The sequence below is a fragment of the Protopterus annectens genome, chromosome 13.part0 (assembly GCF_019279795.1).
Source record: "Protopterus annectens isolate FY-2018-M chromosome 13.part0, PAN1.0, whole genome shotgun sequence".
NCBI classification, from domain to species: domain Eukaryota; kingdom Metazoa; phylum Chordata; order Ceratodontiformes; family Protopteridae; genus Protopterus; species Protopterus annectens.
In genome coordinates, this window is record NC_056747.1 from 215,630,705 (window position 1) to 215,650,646 (window position 19,942).

General features: G+C 35.3%; 1 protein-coding gene across 1 annotated transcript in view; it reads left to right on the forward strand.

Annotated features, from left to right (window-relative positions):
* The window catches only part of MYO1F (myosin IF), a 1,136,901-nt gene that overhangs the window by 473,701 nt on the left and 643,258 nt on the right, over nucleotides 1-19,942 (forward strand). Inside the window, exon 3 of the mRNA XM_044053742.1 lies at nucleotides 13,099-13,188. Within this exon, the coding sequence (XP_043909677.1) occupies nucleotides 13,099-13,188 (90 nt within the window). The remainder of the gene's footprint in view (nucleotides 1-13,098; nucleotides 13,189-19,942) is intronic.

Sequence of the window (19,942 nt, forward strand, 5' to 3'; positions counted from 1 at the left end):
CAGGGACCACCATTACTGAGGACCCACTCCTGGTTCTTTATCAAACTATAATAACAAGACCTTTGTATCATTTGAAGCCATGCTGGCAGCATAGCTGGCTTTAGGCATAGGCCAACTAGGTGGCTGCCTAGGGCGCCGCTCTAGCAGGGGCACTTTTCCAGTATTTATTTGGTGTAGGTAGACCAGGATGGGGGCACCGGGTAGTGTGGTGGGAGGCGCCGTGGGCACCAGTTGACCTAAGGCCACTTCTGGCTGGCAGCTACTGGACAGTGAATCAGCATTCAGGAGCTGTATTATAACGGCATTTAGAACCATTTCCATGACACATTAGCCTCAATAAGGGAACACGTGTCTATAATTAGCCTCGTCCAGCCTATAGGCTTGAGTGCTTTATTAAAGATTTCTGTGTTATTGTGTAATTATGATCCAACTTGATGAAACTCTAATTTTATTTTGGAAAGTTTCATAGTTTCCATGATGCCTTGTTAAAGAGATGCTTGCAGATATTTTTATGCAGATGTGTTTTTGCTTTGACAGTGTATATCCTCTTAGGATTTGGATGAGTGCATTAAGAGATAAAAACAGTCGAGTCAGATTTTGCAGATTTTCTGGTCTTCAAGTAGGACCTTATTTTTCTAACTTTGAGTTGAGGGTTTTCAGTTTGTGGAACAGCACAGGGTATCAGATAAACCACCTATGGTCCTGCTTTAGACAAAGATATAACTAACGCTAATATGTGATCTTGTGAGGCCAATCCAGTTATAAAGTAAAATACAATAAATTTTGACTAGTGATTTACAGAGCACCATAACCTACTCTTACTGAAACTGTTTTAGCCACATTTAATCTCATCTCCTCAGATATGCTTGATTAAAGACTAAAGAGAAGTATTAATTCAGGGTATATATTTCCTGGGCTACTGAGTGTAGAAGGCAACACTGGATAGGGATAGGAATACTGTCTGGACTGTTTTTGTCCCATATGCCCCTATGTACATTATGTACAGCATACCTGTTGTACACCATTACCTGTTAAAGGAGCCAGAAGCATTATTCTCCCAGTTTAAAAAGGATACACAATAATGATTATATTTCTACCCAGCTAGCCGTGCAATGCATGGGCTACTGAACCTACAGCACTGGTATCACAGAGAGGGCCCAATCTATGTGGAGACAGGACATTATTTGTTTACTTATTTGTGGAACAGTTTGATGCCCTCCTGCTTTTCTCTTGTAGATATATCGCCTGTTCATACACCCCATCCATCTACCGATTAGACAATTTCTGAGACATTGAGCACTTTTACCTGCTCTGCTGGAATACATAAACTCAGCGTTCCATGATTAGAGTTTTCTATCATCAGCCTTTTGCTAGACTACATCAAAAAAATTACCATATATTAAATAAACACAAGGATGACTTTTGCAACGTGATCATATTCTGTCTAAAGCAAAATAATGTTTTAACTTTCAAAACTATCTTCAAAGTTACCCAGAATAACAAGTTTAATTTATTTTACCTCTGCTGCTGTTCTTTAATGTGTATGATTTGATGGCTAAAGTTTAAATATTTTTCTTAAGTCCACAATTGAAAAATAAATCCTCCCCGACTCCTCCTCTTTTGGTTTGACTGCCCCAGGTTTAAACCTCTTCCTACATGATTGCAGCATCTAACCAGGAATGAAGAGAGTAACTTTGCTAACGCAGATGTACAAGGGGCATTGTCTCAGCCAATTTACATCAATCAAACCACGAATAAAAGGCATTCTACCTTCTCATCCTGTACATTTGTCAATTATGCTGTTGATTCAGTTATGTCAAAGTGTTTCTTAATAGAATCTAACTACTGAAAGTATTTTCCCTTATTTTCCCTGGCCTGAAAATGGGGCACCTTGTTAATATCTCAATGTCTGGAAAAGACGCTGGAGCTAACGGAAAGAAATATACAAAGAAAAGAAATGCTGATCATTTATACTACTCAATTTTCTACCCCTTTCCTCACACTCAAAGGCTTATCAGATTCATTACTTACTTGAAAGTAACTGCCAACATACAGCATAAAAAATATATTCAAATTTTAGTTATGTAATCTTAGAGTAACATTTCTTAAACTAACAGCATCAAAGACCACTAGCATTTAAACATTATAGATTAAGCTGAGGGGGTAAAAAAAGATTTTCCTTATGCTTTGCAAAATAAGAAGTCTACAGGTATAATGTATTAGCCTTTATATTGGCTTGATGAAAATCTTACTGAGCCCAAAAATAGTTCTATGTTTATAAGACCACAATTAGATATGTAAATACCAAAGGTACATTGCATAAAAAGCATGTTATGTTAAAACTGTAACTATTTTGATGAAGGCTTAGCAATTCTTACTGAAGTGTCATAAAAAAAATCAACAGCCAGCTTCAGCAGTATTTCATTTTAATGAAGATATTGTTATAGGTTACCAAAGGTTTTGTCAAAGTAACTCCCGTTTATTTCTATATTTTCAGCTTTCCCCTTCACAATAACCATTTGAGCTTAATACTTCATTTTCACAAAAAACACATAAGTCATCCTTTTATTCATTCATTCTATTATCTTTGAAAATAATTCTAGTTAAGGTTACCAAAATCTAGGAATCTGTGAATATCTGCTTATAAATTAAATAAGGTGTCAGAATATATTGTGATTTTCACTATAAAACTCTAAGTTTCTGAAAAGAATGACTGAAAATTAAATTTCCATATCTGTGTAGATCAGATACAAATTGAGGAATGTATAAAGACTAAGAATTAAAGCTGCCTGTGATCTCCTTTTGATGCCAGCTAAGATTTTGGAAAATGTTTTTAGATAGTGCTTCTGCTCACATTAGTCTAATTCAGAAGTGTAGTAATCATCAACCAGCTAAACATCAAGCAAAAACTGTCAAAAGCTATACCACTGAAGCAGGGAAGTGAACAAGAAATCTTTCCTCACTGTAGTGCGATCTCAGAGGTTTTTTTTTTTTTTTTTTTTTTTTTTTTTTGTTATTTTGGTGGATTTTGATGATTTGGGTCGATGTTTAGCCAGTCAATGTTTTGAATGCTGTATCTTGTTGCAAACTAGATATGCTAAGATATAGTGTCTTTCTAAATGCAATCATTCATAGATATAGTCACACAGCAGGCCTTTAATTGAACAAAGATGACAAAAAAATATTTATAGGTTCATAGATTAATACTAGGCTAACTGCCCTTGTGGGTGGTTTTAAACCAAGCAAATTTCCTCACATGAGAATCAAACCCTGCACCTTGTGTCTTGTAAGGTCAACACCTTAACCATTTTGCCAACCTCCCACCCCCAATTGCATTGTATAGTAATACAAAGAGTGCACTAATTCTACTCCTGAAATGAGGAAAAAAATAACATTGTTATATCAATGTTCATGTTATGAGCCTTGCTAGAACAAATATTTTACAGTGGGATTCTTACATTGCTGTTATTATCAAGTTCAAGCTGCCACATTAGTGGGCAACCACTACAGAAATGCATCATATACCTACTGACAGCTATTTATATAGGAGGAACCTCTACAACCTTACAGAAGCATACACACACACACACACACACACACACACACACACACACACACACACACACACAAAACTATATACATTTAAGATGAGCTCATTCTCCGTGGACAAAATGGTGGTTGTAGGTGAAAAAGAAGGCATTGAGGTAGTACAAATGGAGACATAATGTGATTAGAGGAAAGTGATTTGAAGAATTAGATACATTGTTAAAGTCCTGAAATAATTTAACTTAAGACACATTTGGTTGTAGCTAAGCAACTGTTTCAGATTGCTCTAGAAGGATGTGTTGCTAGTTATAGAAATAAAAATATTTACTGAGGTTACTAAAAAGGATATTTTCTTTTGGATCCTTTGTATAGGAGGGGAAAAAACAAGGAAGGCATTTATACCTTATCAGGAGCCTTGGTTATAATATTAGTTGATAACGTACAAGGATTACAGGAATATTGTTCACCTAATTATGACTAAGCTGTGACTGTACAGTGGGTCTTTCTCTGGAATTAATGTTAATGACCGAGATTGTGGAGAATCCAGGAAAACATTTTTGTTTCTGGAATTAAAAATAACTTTGAGAGATGCATGTAGTAATGCAGTGAAGAAGTGAAACAGTACTGCCAACAAAATACTATAAATTAAATGCAATGCTATAAACTGAGCCACAAGCATTTAGTTATTTGTATTATCAAAGGTGTTTAATGAATAATACTCTAAAGGCCTTAATGGTAAGCTCTATTGTCAGGCTATGAGAGAAAGTTTGAAAATTATTTGTAAACAAAATGAGTCAATGAATTTGGATGATTGGTGATTGGCATTCTTTATTGACCTGTGATTACAAACTTTTGTCATTGATGTTATAAATATATCTTTAACCCTATGTGAAGGAAATGTTGTTGCTGCATTTTAAACCTTTAGTGTCCAGTAATAGTGTATACGTGAATTTATTAATAATAGAATAGCAATTTAGACACTAATAGTGCATATAAGATTTTATGGATAGTAAAAAAATTGCATTTTAGACAGTATTACCATAAGAAACCTTAGGCTTTTTCTCAGAAGTTGTTTAGATACAGAAAAAGCATATGATAATATGTATAGTGCCTTACTGCAGATATTATCTGAACTAAATTTTGTAATTGGGTAAAAAACATTTATAAGAATTCTATTGCAAAACAAATGGTGAATGGACATATAGATTTAGAAACTACAGTAAATAAATGAGTACATAAAGGGCATCCTTTAAACTGACTTATTTGAGATATGTTTTGTATTATAATCCAGTGTAAAGAGGAAATTGACTGTTTAAACTCGGGATGATCTCCCTGAATCTTATCATACAGGCAACAGATTATATGGTGGAACAGTGCATCAATTTATGTTATGATGGAGAAGTTAGCATTATCAGTTGTATTGCTTTGGACAAAAGGTAACTTCAATTGTCAGAAGTATGAGTTTGGGTTTAATGGATGCTTAGGTGGGTTTCTTAGTAAAGAGTCTTCAAAAGTTTTGGGGTTTGCAGTTTGGGAGTTCAAAACTGGTACAATGACAATATGAGGTTACTTTTGAAAGAGTTACACATAGTGTGTGGAAAAATAAACTTTTTTTTGATATTTTAAGAATAGGAAATAACTGGTGGTGAATTTTCACTGACATTTAGAGAAACAAACAAAATCATAAACGTGTACAAAAAGAGGAATTTTATATCATGAGCCTGTGAATGATGGCCTTCATATTCTTCATCTTGTAGTATATTGTAGTTATTCTAATTTTTGTAAGAACTGGTTAAGTGCAGAGGAAATATTTAATAGGAAACTATGTGAAAGAATAATATGGATTCTTATTAGAGAGATGGAAAGCTTTGAAAAGGAATGTACGTTTGAATTAAAGTTAACAGTGAAATGAAAGCAGTATGAAGGAGGCTGGGACATTAATTATGGAGAGCTATGCCTCTAGTATTCTGCATTTGATAGTCTGAAGCCTGAGTAGTATGGGATGTTTTGGAAGAGCGTTTGTTAAAAAGGGTTTGCATATGGATGGAAGTAGCATAGGAAATTTTTTGTTCTGAATAACTACATTTGATATATATTCAATAAGAAATTACCAGGAAAGGGTCTACAAAATATTAAAAACAAGTAGAAAATAAAGGCATCTATATAGTGAAATGGGAACAGAAATTATGGTACATGTATTTATTGTCTGTTCTATGGAATAACCATTCTGGGAAGCAGGATCGGCCTTAGGTCAACTGGTGCCCTAGGCAAAAGGGCTCCATGGTGCCCCCCCGGCACCACCAGGTGCCCCCATCCTGGTCTACCTACACCAAATAAATACTGGAAAAGTGCCCCTGCTAGAGCGGCGCCCTAGGCGGCCACCTAGTTGGCCTATGCCTAACGCCGGCTATGCTGGGAAGGTTTTAAATAGCATTTTTTTTTTTAAGGAGACCCATCAGTATCTCTTACTGACCATGATTTTAAACATGTTGTGGTGTACAAGGAAAACAAATGTTACTCAGGATGGATGGATGTATTTTGAAGAATTTGGATATCTGTCATTTTGTTCTCTACATTAAGAAGTAGGAGTTTCATGTGATGTGTACATTTTTGGCAAAAAGTGAAATTTTGAATTAATTTGGTGTGTTTTAGTGTTTTGCATTAACCCAAATACCAACAAATACCACTATTCTTTCTTTGCGTTTTGCATTTAGGAGTAGGAGATTATTACGGAGGAGATGAGAACATGCTAATATAGATGTCACTAATAAAGAAAGAAGAAAGTTTACATTTTGCCTCTGCACTGGAACCCCTAACAAAGTATGAAATACATGGACTTACACACGGGGTCTGCAGAGGAAGGTAATGTAAGCACTCCAAAGTGAGAGTACCAATCCTCTAAATTGCAGCTAGAAGAGCAGAGAACAGTAGCAGCATAAGTGGAAGCAGTATGCAGAAAGAAAAGAAACTTGACAGTCATAGGAATGCACTGCGTTTTTATTTATTAGAACAACAGTTAAGAGATCACTGTGGTTTCTGAATTAGAATCCTAAAACTACTCAGAGTTTAAGCAGTATAGAACTCATCAACAATTTATGTATGTAATCAAACATTTTTTGATACCGTCTTAGAAACTGAGTTTGCAGTTTTTGCAATGTAAAAAGCTTTGATTTAATTATCAAACAAGCTACATGGTCTGAGGTTAGAATGCAATCCTCCAGTATAAATGGACAAAGAAGAGTAACAATGCCCTTCAGACCATTAAGTATTATTAAAGGAATATTAAAAACTGAGTTGTTGGATATTATGAGAAATTACTTTCCATAGGCAAAGTAAGGGACAAGGATGTCCTTTGCACTGGAGGGGTAAAATATTTTTGTCGAGCTGGCATTGAAAGATGAAATATTATTACATTTGTGAACTGTTACAATGATGCAATGGGTAAGAAGAACAAGTGTGCTTTTTGTGGAGTAACTGGGTATTTGGTGAGAGATTGTCCTAAAACAACACAACAAAAACATGGACAATGTTGACAAAAAGGACAATGGTCAGTTTTAAAGCTGCATGCGTAAATGGGGAAAAAAAAGCAATGTTTTAAAGTGGATTGCCTGGGAGCACAGAATGAAGAATAAGATGGCTCAGTTGTATGAGAGAATGAAATCTTTATAACACTATATCAGATGTTTTTTGAAATGTTAATGAAGGTTAGGAAAATGAAAGGAGAGGGTATCAATGGTGAACCTGATAATGTGATTGTTTATGGAGGTGAATAGAATGTAGTTTAAACTGACATTTTTCTTTGTTACTGACTGATGTGGAGGAAAAATCAGTGCATGAGGAAAGAGAGAAAGAGAAGCGAGAGACAACACAAGAACCAGTTGTGAACGGGTAAGACATGAAAGGAAACTTGCGCTACTTTAAAATTTGAAATGGAGATAAATGTTCAGAAAGTGTTATATTCAAGTGCTCATAGCATCAAGACTGCTGTTAGGCATTTTAATCTTGCATCACTTAAAAAAACTAATGTATTGGTTTATGTTGTTATAAGATATTTGCACTGCTATCAAACAAAGAGAAATATATTTCTATTAATATGGTGTGGAAAAGTAGTACGGTAATTACTTAAGGATGGATACCCCAGAGTTATTGTATTAATTCAAAAGGGATCTTTGGACAAGTTAAGAACCTGTATAAATAACACCTGTGCATTTTCACAGGTTTTTAAATAATTCAGAAATAACCAATCATTTAAATTTATATTTTTATATGATTTCCAGCCTGTGGTACAGAGATATGGTGTCTTGCTTTGCCAAGACCATTAGAGGGATTGATGGGGTTTGGGGCATAGGAAATTTGTGGATAGTGGCCACTATCCTCTCCTGGTGGAAAGACAGAGGTCATATCCTGTTAGCAAGCAGATGCCAAATGTGAGTTATAGCTACACAATTATATTTCAGTATGTGCATTGTATGTGTAGTTCTACATATACCAGCAATGGTATCCATTATACATTTGAAAGGATGTTGAAAGAAAATGGATGTGCTGGAATGTTCCACAACCTTACTCCTAGAATATTGTACCATGGATATAAACAGAGAAGCCTAGTGAAGTGCATGATACCAGTAGGGTTTGATGTGGATAATGTTACAATACACCAGAGCTAAAAAGATCTATCTTGTTTGTAAATCATTAATGTGGGTGGTGAGAAGTATACCCTTTACTGAGCTAACAGCTGAGGCCATTGTTGGACAAGAAAACCAGATGAGCTAAGATATATTAATGTTTATATTTTAAATAACTCAAAAAAAAAGGCCAGTTGGACACAGTCATGAGTATAATTTAAACTGAGTTATTTCATTTCTCACTATTCAAAACCAGAACTTCATCATAATTAAAAAACATAATGTTGTAATTTCAGTCACTTTATGGTATTACTGTAGGGAAGGCTGTACATCATTCAAACAGTGATAGACATGTTTGCTGACAGAGATAACACACATCTTGAAAGATTAGTGCTGGTATATCGCATTCCTCATGATGGATGCAAACAACTTTTAAAACTCTGCAAAGTTCAAATTGTACATGAAAGCATTTAAATGTGGTTGCCATTAGTAGGCATACACACCGCTTAATGTTAATATGGCTTCTAAAACCCGACAGTTGTTCAAGTCTGTATTTACAGTAATAGCACACTCCATGCACCTCCCAGTTATTCCAAATATCTAATACAGGGTATTCACATCCTACACATTAGGGCATCTAGAGAGCTTGAGAGCTCTCACACACACACACACCTTTGTGTGTGTCATTTGTTAGAGCATGTGTGATTGTCTACGAGTGTGCGCTGGCACGACCATCTGTATGTTTGTGGCTTGAAGAGTGTGAGTGTGTTTGTACAAGAGTTTGTGGGTTTGTGGGTACGTGGGTGTGAGTGTGGGGTAGTACATCTGTGGTGGTTGTGGTTCCACCAGTGTGTCTGTCTAGTGTATGCAAGCAGGCATGAGGGCAAGTGTGAGTGCACACATGCGTGTGACAAGACCACGATTGAGAAATATGTGTCCTTATGGGACGTCTAGAGTGTACAAACACCAGTACACTTGTTTATACGAGTGCACTTAATTGCCATGAGAGATCCGGTGCGATTACGCACGTGAGAATATACATCAATTTTTTCCTGGTGAGGAATGACAGAGTTATTAGACAAACATTTATTACATTTATTACATTTATTACCTTATCCACTCACAAACATTGATTTAAACAATATCAATTGGTGAATTTGTGATTGGAATAAGTAATCAACAACATCATCATGTATTGTTTAAAAAGTGTAAGTTGTGATTCCAATGCAACAACAATCACTAACACAATGTATGCTTCTTTAGACAAAATAGTGTTTGGACATGTCTATAATAGAGGGATTCTTCAACATTATATTTTGTTGGTATATAAGATTTTTATTCAAATGGTTATATTTTATTGATTATTTATCATGTTTTTTATAAAAATGAAATGTTTTAGAACCAGCATAATTTGATAAATTTTAAGTAATGCGTTCTAATGATATTTCACTTTAAAATACAAAAGTTTAACATCATTGTCACTATAGTACAACATCACTTCCTGTATATTAAGTACAAAACCAGGATGCAGGGAGGCGTCCTGGTTTTTCTGAAGAAGTCCACGTGATAATAAAGTGGAAGAAAGCGTTAATATCCATCTGACTTTGTGGTCACTTTCTTTTTTCCTTTGGTAGCTGTGTCAGCACTTTGTTTTAATATGGCTTCTGCAACATCTCAACAAATAACCCCCAAATTCTGCTATTTCACTCCTCATGGCATGAAAGTACTCCCTCTAAATAATTATACCCCCAGTGGTCCAATGGGAATAAAGTTTTGTGCAAGGATACCACCTGAAGAAAAAAAGCAAGGCAAGACCCCTAAAAATCCACATAAGAGTGCTAAACATCCCCATAAAGAGTATTTTACTCTCATGCCCTCCCATGTTGCTATGTTATTATTATTCCAAGGTCACTGCAGCTTGGAGAAAAAGAATAGTCACTTTGGAAAGTAATAAACTGACACAGTATTAATACAATATGGTGTGATACTGTAATAAGGAACATACATACACTAAAATACAATCCACAAACCTCACCAACATGTAGCAGAAAAGCACAAACAGGAAAATACAATACTGAGCAACCATCCTCGTACTAAAACAATCAGAGCACATTTTCATGAAATGCTGGAAAGAGAACTGTTACCATGCCTGCTGAACAAATACTGTATTTGCTTTTATATCAGGTACTCATGAAGCTGGATTGCTTAATTTGAGTTCACTCTTGAGGGATGCCTGTTTTTCCCTTTTTCATTACAATTATATGCTATAATTCTATAGCAAATGTATTCTTAGATCAATAGCAATTTATTATTCTTACTCAGAGAAGTCATGGAGAAAGGGGAAAGTATTTTTTTATTAATGGTATTTCTCAGAGTTCACTAACCTTAGAATTAGATTATTAAAGTAAAGGGGTATGGTATGATAATCGATGATCAACTGCCCTCACAAAACATTTATTTGACTTAGTATAGAGTCTGATGGCATGAAACTGTCCGGTAGAAAAATGCTTTATCAGATGTAAATAGCTTTGTCTGGGTGCAATATTAGGGAATGTGTTTTGGGAGGCTGGTAACTGAGATTTCATAGTGGAGCAACAGTATTCATTTATTGACTGATTTGTAAAATCTTCTCAGGAAAAGCTTAGAATAATAACCAAAATGCTTTCAGATGGGCTCTAAGTGAAAGGGACAGAAGACAGCAATGTAATATAATTAATACAATTACTAAGCTGCTGTTAAAATAGTTAATCAATATTGGCTCTGGAATGAGATGGGCACCAGACAGTGACACTGAGCAGCTGTTACTGGCTTACACGTAATGATGAAGGGAATGGTGGTCTGCTTGGCTGCCTGCCAACAGAAAGCCAAAACTTGAGTAATGATAAATATACAGCCAGAAACTGGGAACATGGGATTGATGTTTCTGACACAGAAACAGTCTCTCTCTCTCTCTCCCCCCCCCCCCCTGTGCATGTAGATTTAGAAACATTTTTTGCATTCCATAAGAAGGATGTCCTTGTACTGCAATGATGTGGGTTGCTCAAGATAGCTATAAATTATAAGTACCTCAGCCATTCAAATTAATTAAGGCATCTGGCTAAGGCCAAGACATAGTGTGGAATAGGGAGTTGAGGAGATATTGTGAGATCAACCATCACCCATTTTTATTTTATTTTACAGTTTCACTCAGTAAGTGACTAGGTTTACTGACACTTTTCAGTTGTGACCCACAATGCACAGTAGACGTTTAAGTAGATCTGGAATAGAATATCACCATAACATTGTATAACATTAGAGATAAATAAATTTAGTAAATGTAAGATTACTAGTAGATAGCATCTCAAACGATATTCAGAATAGTATCAATATTTTTTTTACAAAATCGACATAAAGGAGAGCTGTTCCATTCAATGGATTTGTAAGTAAATTTCTAGAGTACGCAGTCTAAGACTTAGATGTAGTAATTACAGATTAACCAGAGTCAAGAAAGCAAATACCTTGAACCTCATACTGTAGATGTTGTTTAAGGTATTTTGAAAGACTTGACTGTTTTGTGTTATGTAATATCAGGAAGTAATTGGTTTACATGCAGCAGATGCTATCCTACAGACAGCTTTTTCTCCAACGGTAAGTTTAAATCTTTGTCACATGAATGAAAGTATATCTTCTTGGCTGTTCCTGAAGGAGCAGCTTTGGTCTTTTTTTTTTTTTTTTTTTTCTTCAGTTGTGGGCAGTAGCCTTATCTTATAATATGTCTTGTTTAAATTTCTCCAAATGTGTAGGGTTCTTAGTATCCCAGGAATGTACCCCATTTCAAAGTCAAGGCATACCTTGAGTTCATAAACTCAATACCTCTTCAGTCTTTGAGGATGTTGGGGAAGACCAGTCTTTCTTGGCAAATGTCAATTTTTCACGATTTGCCACCTCCTGCAGTTCATATGGGTTTACCTGTACTGGCAGCATGTTTATGTATGCTTGTAAATTTAGTGAGAATCCCAGAATGATCTACAAAGTTTTACTGATGAGAACAGAATTGAGTCCTTAACATGTATTATTTGAAAAGAGCAATGTGTACAGTTCCTCTGAACATATGGATTTTTCCTTCACTCCAAGTTTTTTTTTCATAATAGAATGAACAATGAATGCAATTTAGTGGATGTCAGTATTCAGAGGTAATGTATAATCAGGAAGTCATTTCTGGAGATCCAACCTGCCACTAAAACTAGATGTATTTTCATTATAAGACAAACTTTACTAGAAAAGAAACAGCAGTTGTACACTAAAACTGATGACTTTTAAGCAAGTTAAATTTCAAATAATGTGATTTTTTTTATTTTTGTATTTGTTCTTGCCTGCAGATTTAAACTGCTCATAATATGTAGTTCTTCTGGGGTACACTGTGCTGCAGATAAGCAGGTTTGTCTAGAATGCCTTCAAGCAGCATACAATCAAAGAAGTGAAAGAAAAATATCTCCCATCTGGGACTCAAATCCAGGACCCTCCAGCATAGTCATTTTTTGTACAGACAACAAAATTGTATTTTTCTTAACAGATGTTTGTCTCGTAGTTTCAATGAATATGAACTAGAAGGGTTTAGGGTAAAAGAACTGTCACAGAGGAAGTGAAATGTTGGTATAGATGACAAATATATGCTGTCTGTTGTCACGCCGCTACCACCACTGACAAAGTTAACAGTAAAACTGTTTCTGTCAAGTGACGAATGACATGCATAAACACTTTCAGCATTCATCAGTAGTTGACTTGTTTACAACATCATTGTAGAAACTGTCTGCAATTAAAAACATTGAGAATTTAATCTTAAGCATCACAAAGGCAGAAGATATCAGACAAGTTAAGGGTGTATGGTGGTTTAGCTCCATTCTGCTGAAGCACACAGTTCTTTATGACAGTACCTTAACTACTATCTCAGACATACATTGGTCCAGTGCTCATATCAGTAAATCCATTCAAACAGATGCCTTACTTTACAGACCGGGAAATTGAACTTTATCAAGGAGCTGTAAGTATTTCAGTGTCGTGCAACTGTATAAAATAAAAAAAATCTATGATTTATTATAAATCTGTGAAAAAACTTTGCATCATTCATTTATGAACACTATTTTAGAGTTTTAAAACATTGTCATTTTAGGTAGCATAAATACAGGATTAAGTTTTTTTTTTTATTCCTTGGCACATGGGGTAGCTGTGGCTATGTTTATGTCAAAATGGATTCATCATTATTTAAAAAAAGAGTATCCTTCAACCAACAAATGCACAAATGTGATTCCTGAAAAAACAGTTTCAGAGAACAAAATTTCAGGCTTTTTTAACAGGGAGGCAAGCCCTCTGCACTCCCCATGTGTGGGGCACCCCCCCCCCCAATACACACACAACTTACTTATAGCAACTCTGTGGTTACACAATAGTGATCGTGTAAAACTTCTTGTTCACCAAAAGTAGCTTTTTGTTGTAAAGTTATGCTGTGCTCCCTCAAAACAAAACCCTTTAATGAATCTTCACATTTCTATTAAAATATCTTGAGTTTATATAGAAAAATATAGGTGGGAAATTCTAATAGCTTAAAGGTCAAGCAACTTACATATTAGTGCAAGCTTTTTTATTTATGTATTTAATTTATTCTTTAATTCAACAATCACAAGATAATATACATGCATGTGCAATTCATTAATTGTTGGTATCTTTTTGCTCAGCATTTATAGTGGGTCATTCTTTTAACTTCAAATAGGTTCATAGGTGTGTACTACGCTAATGGCACTGGAGCCTTTACAAGCCTAGCCCATATGATTACCCCAGCATTTTGCCACCCAACCTTATGGGCAAGTCACCTTAACATGCCCCCCCCCCCATCTTCATATTATTTCTTCAGTAGGTATGTATTTCTATCAGTTTCTACTTCCCTAACTCATCATCCATTGCTCACAAAATGGCCCCTGATAGTTTGTCAATCAATACCCTCTGTATAGATATTTTTTCAGAACTATTACTCCTTGCAATCTTTTCCCTCTTTGTCATATATCTTCCCCCGATTTCTAGTCGTGTTTATTTTTTTCTGTGCATTTGGGCCTTGTTGTCTCTTCTGTGAGCCCTGTTTTTTTTCTTCTGTCGTATTTTTATCCTAAATTAGCTCTCTGTCCACCTCTTTGCTAAGCTCTTCACCCACTCTTTCTTCAATACCAGCTCAACCCTAACTGCAAAGTTCTTGGGGCTCACTTTTCATATATAACTTCCTGTTCAACAGTGTATTTTCCAATATTTCTATTACTGCAGTGTATTTGACGCAGGTCTGCCTTTATTTTCTTCCTCTCCATCCTAACTTTGTCCCGTCACCATTTTCCAAGTCCTGTAGATTAATTCTGGGATTGTAAACTCTCTCTGTATCAGTGACATGTGCTGTCCCCATGCCATCAGAAGCAAACTGATCTTCAGAACTCTTCTTGGCATCTTCTTCTATTCTCCGTCTGAGACGTGAAAGTAAAGTAGGTGTCAAATGCTGAAAAATAAATGCAGACAATAGTTCCAAGTCTTCATGCCCTTAACACTTCTGAATAATGTCCAAATTTTAAAATCCTCCTCTATTTGTGGATACGATGATTGGTCTGTCATGTCCCATCATGCCAATATTGCCTGGCTCTTCCCCTTATAAACTAGCTGTTGAAAACAAACGTTAAGTACTCAAATTTCAACCAGTTGCACATGTTAAATTTAGTGCTAAAACCTTCGCATAACAAATATCTATGTCCTTTTCAGTTTTATTGCCCTGTTAATAGATATTTACTCCACTCACTTTACTTTCACAGTTATCCAACTTGCATATATCCTCCATCTCTGGTTTTAGGGTTCTTCGAAACAGATTTGTTAAAATTATGCACCATAAATTCCTTTTTTACCCACTTTCCAGAATTCTGTTGTTTCTTTCTGCACACAGACGCCAAACTAACAATTTATCTATGTATATCCCTTAAACCCTTCGCCCCATTTTTTGTTAAATTCTAAAATTGTGTCCATTGGTCTTCACTCACTTGCCTGTTTTGCTGACCCTTCTATTTTCTTTTACTTCTTGTGTTTGATGTTCTTACTGCCGCAGAATATAAGTAAAAATCAGGCATTCCATGTCACCCTGCCCTTCTGGTAACTGTCGGTATCTTTTCCTTTTCTATAGGAATTTGTCACAGTGTAACTAGATTTTTCTGGAACAATTTAAAAGTCCAATGACACATGCCTGAAGTAATATAAAGCTTTGGATAACACCATCATTTGTATAATATTGATGCACCCAGTTAACGTGAATGCTTTAGCACTCCATTTCCCTAGCAGCTATGGTATTTGCCTATATAACTCTATAATTTGTTTAAATTATTTGTGTTCATGTTTCTAACAGACAATTCATCCCTGTCTTCTTACTAATTAATGGCTTATCTATATTTTGTCACTTTTAGCTCAGTTACATTCCAGCACTCTCTTCCAAATTTTTCAAAAATTTTCCACATCCCTGGTAACCTCCAGTTTATTTGGTATAAACATCCAATCATCTTCGAACATGAGAATGTTTTAATCTCCTTAGAAAACTTTCTACAAACTTACTAACACTTTCATCTAATACTTCACTGACTAACAATAATAATCAAAGTGTGTGTGGGGGGGGGGGGGCAAGCCTGATACATATCCCTCCTTCATCCACTTACTCAGACAGCTCCATATTTACCATTCATCTAAACTGGGTGGGTTTCAAATTAGGATTCTACCCATCCTCTAAACTCCCCTCACAACCTGATTCCTGATTTACTTCAAAGACAGAAGAGTATTTGAGTGAATCAAATGCCTTGCGACTGTCAAAAAAAAAAAAAAAACACTTCTGCAATGTCCCATTTTCCTGCCGGTAGCTCATTATTGACCTTTCTGAGTCAAATGCAATTACTTTGTACCACATTTTCTTTAGAAAAAACACTTTGATCCACATCAATTAGTACTGGAGTCTATTTTTCCAACTTGCAGGTGCACGCACACAAAAGCAACTTGCCATTTATGTTTAATAGCAATATATGGTGGTAGTGGTCTAGATCCATTTTACCTGGACCTAGTTTGGGTATTGCAGCCCTCCCCCAAGTATATGAAGCTGGGATGGAAGTTAGTGCTTTTCTATGAACCTATGGGAGCATCCAGTCCCTCTCTTACTTCATTAAATATCTGCACCAATGATGGTAAAATATACTGTTTCAACCCTTTATAAAATTCACCCAGACCTTTCCATTGTTAAATGATTTAATTAACCTTGCATCTGATCCACATCTATCTCCCATTCAGCTCTTCTTTTAGCTTTACACTTAATTTATCCCCCGTCAATTCCTCAGCCTCGGTTGTTCCTCTTTGATTTTTGTCTAAAATCCACTAACATTTTTTTTTTCCTTACAGCTCCTCATCTCCCATTTTATATTCCCTTTCTATGGTATCTGTATATTACTCATAACTAGTACTTGCAATCTGTGTAACTGCTGTTCGCAACTGCTGATTTACTCTGTTGTTCTCTCTTGCAAAGAACTTTTTGCATAATAATTTACCCCTTTAAAATGCATTTGGTGCTATTCTACTATGACTATAACCCTCACTACTCTCATGTGGATTCTTCCTGAGCAAAAACTTACTGCTGGTAGTTTGCCCTATCCACCTAAGATGGCCAAATAAAACAAAAGAACTGATGTTATAAAAACGGCAACCCGAGCACACTGGAAAAATAAATTTAATGTAAAGCGCTTTTCGTTTGACTTAATTTACAAACTTCTTCAGACAAAGTAGCAGCACAAGATAGTTATATATATATATATATATATATATATATACACCCAATTAAAAACTTAATTGGTACTCGTTAAAAAGGAGTTCAAAATATTCACTCTTAAAGATATAACACATCATCATACAGCTTACCTAACCTAATATATACTACTAGCAATTCACCGATAATATTGAAAAATACATAGGAATATATGAACAAAAACAAATAAAATAAAACAAATATATGAAAAACACAATATAATACAATATATGAAAAACACAAACTATCCCTGCTTAAGGAACTAATAAAAAATATTTGTAAAAACATGCTTAATTTAACTTATTGTCATCTCTTTAAACTCTTAAGTTTTAGAATGCTGCTAATAGAGCAGCTCTCATTCAAACCAGGAAAATTATAAGCGTTTAGTCTTACCTGCCATAATAACTCTAGTTCCTCTAACTTAAGAGGTGCAGGACCACGCTTATAATTTTCCTGGTTTGAATGAGAGCTGCTCTATTAGCAAAAAAATATATATTTTTTTAATAGTTCCTTAAGACTTTTTCATAAGGAGTTTCTAGCTTTATTTGACTGACAAGGCTTCGAATTATTGGAATTAATGATTAAACATTATACCTGTTTGGTCGATATGTTGAATACACAAGTTATAGAGTTGGATGACTGGATGAAGTTAGATAAAGAATTTTTTTAGATATAAATATGAGTATGGGCGTGTTTTTTCTAGTATTGATGAATATTTGGTTAAGCTTAAAAGTAACAAAATTAAGAAGCTTGACAGGGATTGTAAAGCTCATCTTGATGGCTCTGCATATCCTTTGCCATCACCAGCACTAGTTTGGCAGGGTCAGTATAGATCTGATAATTTACCCTGTGATAATAGGGCTCCAGCACTCAATCCCGGTGAGCCCTCATATGAGAACCAAACACAGCCCATTGCCACTACTACTAATACTATGGTTAATGAAGAAACACCACAAACCGAAGTTAGGTGCAGTGAAAGGTTGCAAAATTTCAACATGTCTGGCCAATATAACTCTAAGCCTCATGACTCAAATTTTTTAGGTGCAAGACAGCAGCAAATGAACGGCCAACAGCTGCAGAGGTCCAAACAGAAATATAAGACTTTCAAGAGTTAAATAATGATTTTTCTGTTACTGAATGTAATGATGATGGTTTTTATTTGGGTCCTTCTGACTTCTTGTACACATATAGTGAATCTAACAATGTATCTAACAATGATTTTCATGTTGTTGATGTTTCGACCATTAGTGATGATGCATTAGGGGTACCCCTTCAACAAATTGAATACACCCCAGTCATCATTACTAATGTGATGGTGACTTCAAAGTGTATAATTTTTCTTCTGTAGACATTACTCCAGAGATGATTGATCTATTTTCTAAAGTGTATACATATGTTCCTTTACAGAATCTAAATATGGTTAAAACTATTATAGATATTAAATTATACACTAGGAAATTAAACTTCAGTTTAATGATGGGAGGGGGTACACAATTTGACAGTGGAGACCGTTTCAGAATTTCTAGTACTTTTAACCCTCCATTACACTCTCTTTTACAGGTTTTTGAGCAAATGTGTGAACTAGATATTAGACATCGATTCAAACATGGTCATGTTAGGCACACCAACAATGCCAGAAGTGCACTTGAAAGAGAATGCCTGAATTTCATTAAATTATATGACATTTGCATTTGCAAACCAGATAAGGGAGGGGGGTTAGTAGTATCTGATAGCTCTGATTATTTTGAACGTATGGTGAATTTACTTGACAGTCCTTCTTATACATTAAGTTCTCACTCGGAAACTAACAGAGCATATAATAACATCAAAAATAGTATTGAGGAAATGTATATTGAGGGAAGAATTGGCCAGAGCATGTATAACTACATGTCTACTGTTTATCCTAGGTACCCATATTTATTCGGTATACCTAAAATTCATAAGGATGTTTCCAACCCTCCTATGCACCCATTGGTTGATGGATGAGGGTCACCAACTTATGCATGTGCAAAAATTTTAGATTCTATTCTACAGAAATTTTTGACACATGAATCCCAAATCTGTAAAGATTCTTGGACATTTCTGGAGAGAATTGATGGTCTGGAGTTTGACACACGATACAACTTCCTTACGGTTGATGTAAGGGATTTGTATACGTGTATTCCTCACAAAATTGCTATTGAATGGGTGTGTCATGTCTTGAAGAAACATGGTGCTACCAGGAGAGAAATTGACTTGGTCAGTGAGTTAATCGACCTAATTTTAAACAACAATTTCTTTATGTTTGGAGATAATTTTTATCTACAAACAGTAGGCATTGCTATGGGTTCCCCTTGTGGGGCTAGTATTGCCAATTTGGTTATGGCCCAATGGGAACACGCCTTTGTATTTAATGACCAGGAAATTAAAGACAGTATAGTCTATTATACCCGTTATTTGGATGACATTTTTATCCTACTAGATGGTGACAAAACATCCAGTAATGTGGTAGTTAATCATTTCAATAACACAACCCAGTTTTTGAAATTCACTTCAACATTTAGAAGTGAAGGGATTGCCTATTTAGACATATGGTTATCAAAAGACCATGTTTCTGAAGGTCTTTCAGCAAAAATTCATAGGAAAAACGTGTATTCAAACTCCTTTCTACATTTCTCAAGTTGTCATCCCTATCACCAAAAACGGGCTGTCATTAAAGGCCAGTTAGTTAAGGCGACCCGTATTATTAGTCATGATTCTGACTTTTATGAAGAATGTCAACTGTTAAAGTGTATGTTTTTACATCGGGGTTATCCCGAAACATTGATCAACGACTTGATAAAGGAAGTTACGAATAAGAGAACTAATCGTATGTATAAGCCATTATTAGGCGTTAGGCATACACAGGAGCAATATGTGGATACACATGAGTATGTTGTATCTGGTATTGACAACAATGTTATTA